Genomic DNA, 5141 nt, shown 5'->3' on the forward strand with positions numbered 1-5141 from the left:
TTTTTTTTTTTTATTAAATTATAGCTGTGTACATTAATACTGTCATGGGGTACAGTGTGCTGTTTTTATATACAATTTGAAATATTTTCATCAAACTGGTTAACATAGCCTTCATGATAGCCCAAGAATATGGGGAGGGGGAGGAGTATGGGTGGAGGGAGGGTAATTGGTGGGATCACACCTATGGTTCATCTTATAAGGGTACATGTGAATCTTTCTAAATGTAGAATATAAATATCTTAACACAATAACTAAGAAAATGATATGGCAGCCTTTAATATGGCTTGACTGCACTTATCCATTAGGGAACTGTCATGCAAATCAATAAAAATGAAAGAATGAGAATAATTGGCATTCTGACTCTAGCCACTACCAAAGCAAAAAGACACTGTGGATATATTTCCCCTTTCTCCCAGTGGTTATCAATTAATTACAAAGTTGTATTATATATCTTTCCCTCTTGTGCTCCTACTTTAATGTAAACATGCGTTGCTCACATTTGTCTTTTCTTGCTGATGTGCCATTTGTCATTTTGGAGTTTTCTTCTAAACCACTAATCCACTCCCGTAACACCAGTGCTTACATTTGTCTCTTCAGTGACTCCTGCTGTTTTTGCATCTACAAAGTAAGGGAGTAAGCATCCCAAAGCTGAATAAGGCAGTCTGGCTAGTATGAAATAACAGAATAGTTATATTTTTCTCTTACATAAGTAAAAATCTTTTTTTAAATAAAAAACAGATTAATATAAATATGTATTAAGAAGCAGAGATCTATTAAATATATATGCAAAACATATTTTATTGGTCCAGTAGACAAATTCAGAATTTTTTCATGTTCTGTCACCTGACTTTATAACCTTCTAACTAATCTTGGTCCTATGCCCTATTCTAATACTATGCTGTGTTACTCGTAGTTTCCTAAATGTGCTGTTTCTCATGCATCCATGCCCTTTCCAATTGTGTTCTTTTTATTCCTAAAGTTTACAGTAGTCAGTTTGCCACCTAATAAAATATGACATAATATGAAATGTAAGTAACTATCCCCATTTGTGATCATATTGTATCACATGTATAATTTTCTGTCATAGCACCTGCTATGCATATTGCATTTAAGCACTTATATCTTTGCCTTTGTGTCAAAACAGATGCTCCTTGATAACAGGAAGATAGTCATGTGTCACTTAGCAGTGGGGATATGTTCTGAAAGTGTGCATTAGGTGTTCTCACCATTGTGCAAACATTATAGTATAAACAATACTTACACCAATCTAAATAGTACATGTAAGCTATATAGCCTCTTGCTCCTAGGCTACAAACCTGCAAGCATGTTATTGTACTATAGGCAACTGTAACACAATTGGACACGAATGGAAAGTATTTGCATATCTAAACACAGTAAATGTCTAAACATAGAAGGTACAATAAAGTTTTGTCTTGTAGGACCACTGTTAAATACGTAATAAGTCATTGACCAAAATATCACTATGCAGTGCATGACTGTAGTTGCTTTTATTCATCTTTGAATCTCCAGCAGAGTTTCAGGCATGAAGTGGTAGCTCAGTAAATATATATTGCACAAATACTGTATTTTATCCACGTATAAAGTAGGGTACAGGGTTGCAGCATTTCATAACTTTCCAGAGTAAATGCTACAGTTGGTATGTTAAGCGCTAGTTCACATGTCTTTTCAATTGTATTCTATCGTGTTTGCTTCATATTGAACTATGTTGTTCCAGGGACCAGTGACACTAAAGGACGTTACAGTGGAATTCACCAAGGAGGAATGGAAATTACTGACCCCTGCTCAGAAGACTCTATATAAGGATGTGATGCTGGAAAACTATGGTCACCTGGTCTCAATAGGTGAGAAAAACTTCCCCATACGTAGCTCTTATTAGTTTGCATTACCTTTCCCAGTTGCTGGAACATTTAAGGTTCCTATAGGGTTGAATGATCATAGCTTTTCAGAGGTCAAAGTTAATGAATCCATTTTGGGTAGTAGGAAAAAATAATCAGTACCCCTACATACCCACTGAAAGAAGCTAAATTTGCCAACCCTAGGTGGGACCTTCATTGTTCTCCTGAAATGGTACTTCTTTATTCTTCAGAGTCCCTAAATTATAAGCAATTTGTATCATTTCATTTTTCTTTTCCCTTAATAGGTTATCGTGCAAATAAGTCAAATGCATTTTTAAAGTTGAAGCAAGGAAAAGAGCCATGGATATTAGAACTAGAATTTCCACGTCGAAACTTGCCTGGTGAGCTAAAAGATATCCCATGTTATTGGTGAGGTGGTGGGTACCTCTTGCCTTTTGAAATGTTTTGGGGCTCTTTTTCTAAGTTTAATTCTGGGCTTGGCGCCTGTGGCTCAAGCAGCTAAGGCACTAGCCACATACACCTAAGGTGGTGGGTTCGAATCCCCAGCTGGGGCCCGCCAAACAACGATGGCTGCAACCAAAAAATGGCCGGGCGTTGTGGCGGGCGCCTGTAGTCCCAGCTACTTGGGAGGCTGAGGCAGGAGACTCGCTTGAACCCAGGAGTTGGAGGTTGCTGTGAGCTGTGATGCCATAGCACTCTACCCAGGGGGATAGCTTGAGGCTCCGTCTAAAAAAAAAAAAAGTTTAATTCTGGAGATGATTAAAGACACAGGTACGAAACCTAAATTACACCTCTAATCTCTCCTTTTAAATTCTCTCCTTTGTTCAAGTTTTTAAAAATTGATTTACTTTTCTTTCCTATATACAATCTCTAATCCCTTTGTAACCTTGTATAAAACTTTTTTTTTGTCTTTTTCTCTAGAATTCTCAGTTACTGTCTGCAACTGGAGTATACATCTATAATCTTAGTGTTTATAAATCTGACTTACAGTTTTTTTTCAAATGACATCTCTTACTAACAACAAAATACTTCAATTATTTTTGGCACCAGGTTTAATTTTCTATTCTCTCTGTGAACTCTGAATGCATATTATATACCATAATGCCACTCATCATTTGTATCATTCCAGAATTGATACTTTTTTCTTTCTGGTGTTTATCTTTTACACAAAATGCTGATTATCCTTTCTTAAAATTTCCTACACCTCATTTGGAGTGTATTAACACTAAGATAATCTTATCCTGCTTCCTTCCATGCTTTTTCTTGTATTTTCTGACTCGTGTACTGATGTGATGCCAGAATCAGGAACATATATTTTACTTCTTACTAGATATTTGCTGAAATGAATTTTGATTAACAAAACACAGAGCTGCTCTACCTTCTGCTCTATGCCCTTTATAGTAACTTTTATAGGCACTCATCCATTGTTAAAACCAAAGCATTGGTTTTTATTTTAAGAACTCCTAAAATTGACCTCCCAGGCATCTTTGTCCTATTTATTTTCTAGTCCCATATTTTACCTTTATATATATATATATATATATGTACAGATTGTTGAATTTTTTTATTTTTTATTTTTTTTAATTGTTGGGGATTCATTGAGGGTACAAGAAACCAGGTTACACTGATTGCATTTTTTAGGTAAAGTCCCTCTTACAATCATGTCTAGCCCCCAAAAGGTGTGACAGAAACCAAGACCCCACCCCCCTTCTCCTTTCCTCTGTCTGCTCTTCTTTTCCCCACTGCAACCTCCTTTTTCTCTCTGCTCTCCCCTTCTCCCACCCCTACCATGTCATTAATTGTCATTAATTGCCCTCATATCAAAATTGAGTACATAGGATTCATGTTTCTCCATTCTTGTGATGCTTTACTAAGAATAATGTGTTCCACTTCCATCCAGGCTAATACAAAAGCTGTAAAGTCTCCATTTTTATTAATGGCTGATTAGTATTCCATGGTATACATATACCACAGCTTGTTAATCCATTCCTGGGTTGGTGGGCATTTAGGCTGTTTCCACATCTTGGCAATTGTAAATTGAGCTGTGATAAACAGTCTAGTGCAAGTGTCCTTATGATAAAAGGTTTTTTTCCTTCTGGGTAGATGCCCAGTAATGGGATTGCAAGATCAAATGAGAAGTCTAGCTTGAGTTCTTTGAGGGTTCCATACTTCCTTCCAAAAAGGTTGTATTAGTTTGCAGTCTCACCAGCAGTGTAAAAGTGCTCCCTTCTCTCCACATCCACGCCAGCATCTGCAGTTTTGAGGTTTTGTGATGTGGGCCATTTTTGCTGGGTTTAGATGGTGTCTCAGGGTGGTTTTGATTTGCATTTCTCTAATAACTAGGGATGATGAGCATTTTTTGATATGTTTGTTAGCCATTTCTAAAGAAGAACCTTCTTTAGAGAAGGTTGTATTCATCTCTATTGCCCATTGATATATGGGATTCTTGGCTTTTTTCATGTGGATTAATTTGAGTTCTCTATAGATCCTAGTTATCAAGCTTTTGTCTGATTCAAAATATGTAAATATCCTTTCCCATTGTGTAGATTGTCTATTTGCTTTGGTTGTTGTTTCCTTAGCTGTACAGAAGCTTTTCAGTTTAATTAAGTCCCATTTGTTTACTTTTGTTGTTGTTGCAATTGCCAGGGCAGTCTTCTTCATGAAGTCTTTCCCCAGGCCAATATCTTCCAGTGTTTTTCCTATGCTTTCTTTGAGGATTTTTATTGTTTTATGCCTTAAATTTAAGTTCTTTATCCATCTTGAATCATTTTTTGTGAGTGGAGGAAGGAACAGGTCAAGTTTCAGTCCTTTACATGTGGATATCCAGTTCTCCCAACCCCATTTATTGAAGAGGGAGTCTTTCCCGCAGTGTGTTCTTGTTTGGTTTATGGAAGATTAGGTGGTTATAAGTTATTGGTTTCGTTTCCTGGTTTTCTGTTTGATTCTAAATGTCTATGTCTTGATTTTTCTGCCAGTACCATGCTGTCTTGACTATTATGGCCTTGTACTACAGCCTAAAATCTGGTATGGTGATGCCCCCAGCTTTGTTTTTATTACTAAGAACTGCCTTAGCTATATGGGTTTTTTTCTGATTTCATTCAAAATGCAGAATCATTTTTTCCAAGTCCTGAAAATAGGATGTTGGTATTTTAATAAGGATGGCATTGAATCAGTAGATGGCTGTGGGAAGTATAGACATTTGAACAATGTTGATTCTTCTCAGCCATGAGCATGGTATGTTCTTCTATTTGTTAAAGTCCTCTG

At 36.6% G+C, this 5141-nt stretch overlaps 1 protein-coding gene across 1 annotated transcript in view; it reads left to right on the plus strand.

Annotated features, from left to right (window-relative positions):
• Positions 1 to 5141, plus strand: part of ZNF25 (zinc finger protein 25) — a 38742-nt gene that overhangs the window by 22581 nt on the left and 11020 nt on the right. Inside the window, exons 3-4 of the mRNA XM_012809415.2 lie at positions 1736 to 1862; positions 2162 to 2257. Coding sequence (XP_012664869.2) covers positions 1736 to 1862; positions 2162 to 2257 — 223 coding nt within the window. The remainder of the gene's footprint in view (positions 1 to 1735; positions 1863 to 2161; positions 2258 to 5141) is intronic.

The sequence above is a fragment of the Otolemur garnettii genome, unplaced genomic scaffold (genome assembly GCF_000181295.1).
Source record: "Otolemur garnettii isolate 467f Iridium unplaced genomic scaffold, OtoGar3 scaffold00105, whole genome shotgun sequence".
Taxonomy (NCBI): domain Eukaryota; kingdom Metazoa; phylum Chordata; class Mammalia; order Primates; family Galagidae; genus Otolemur; species Otolemur garnettii.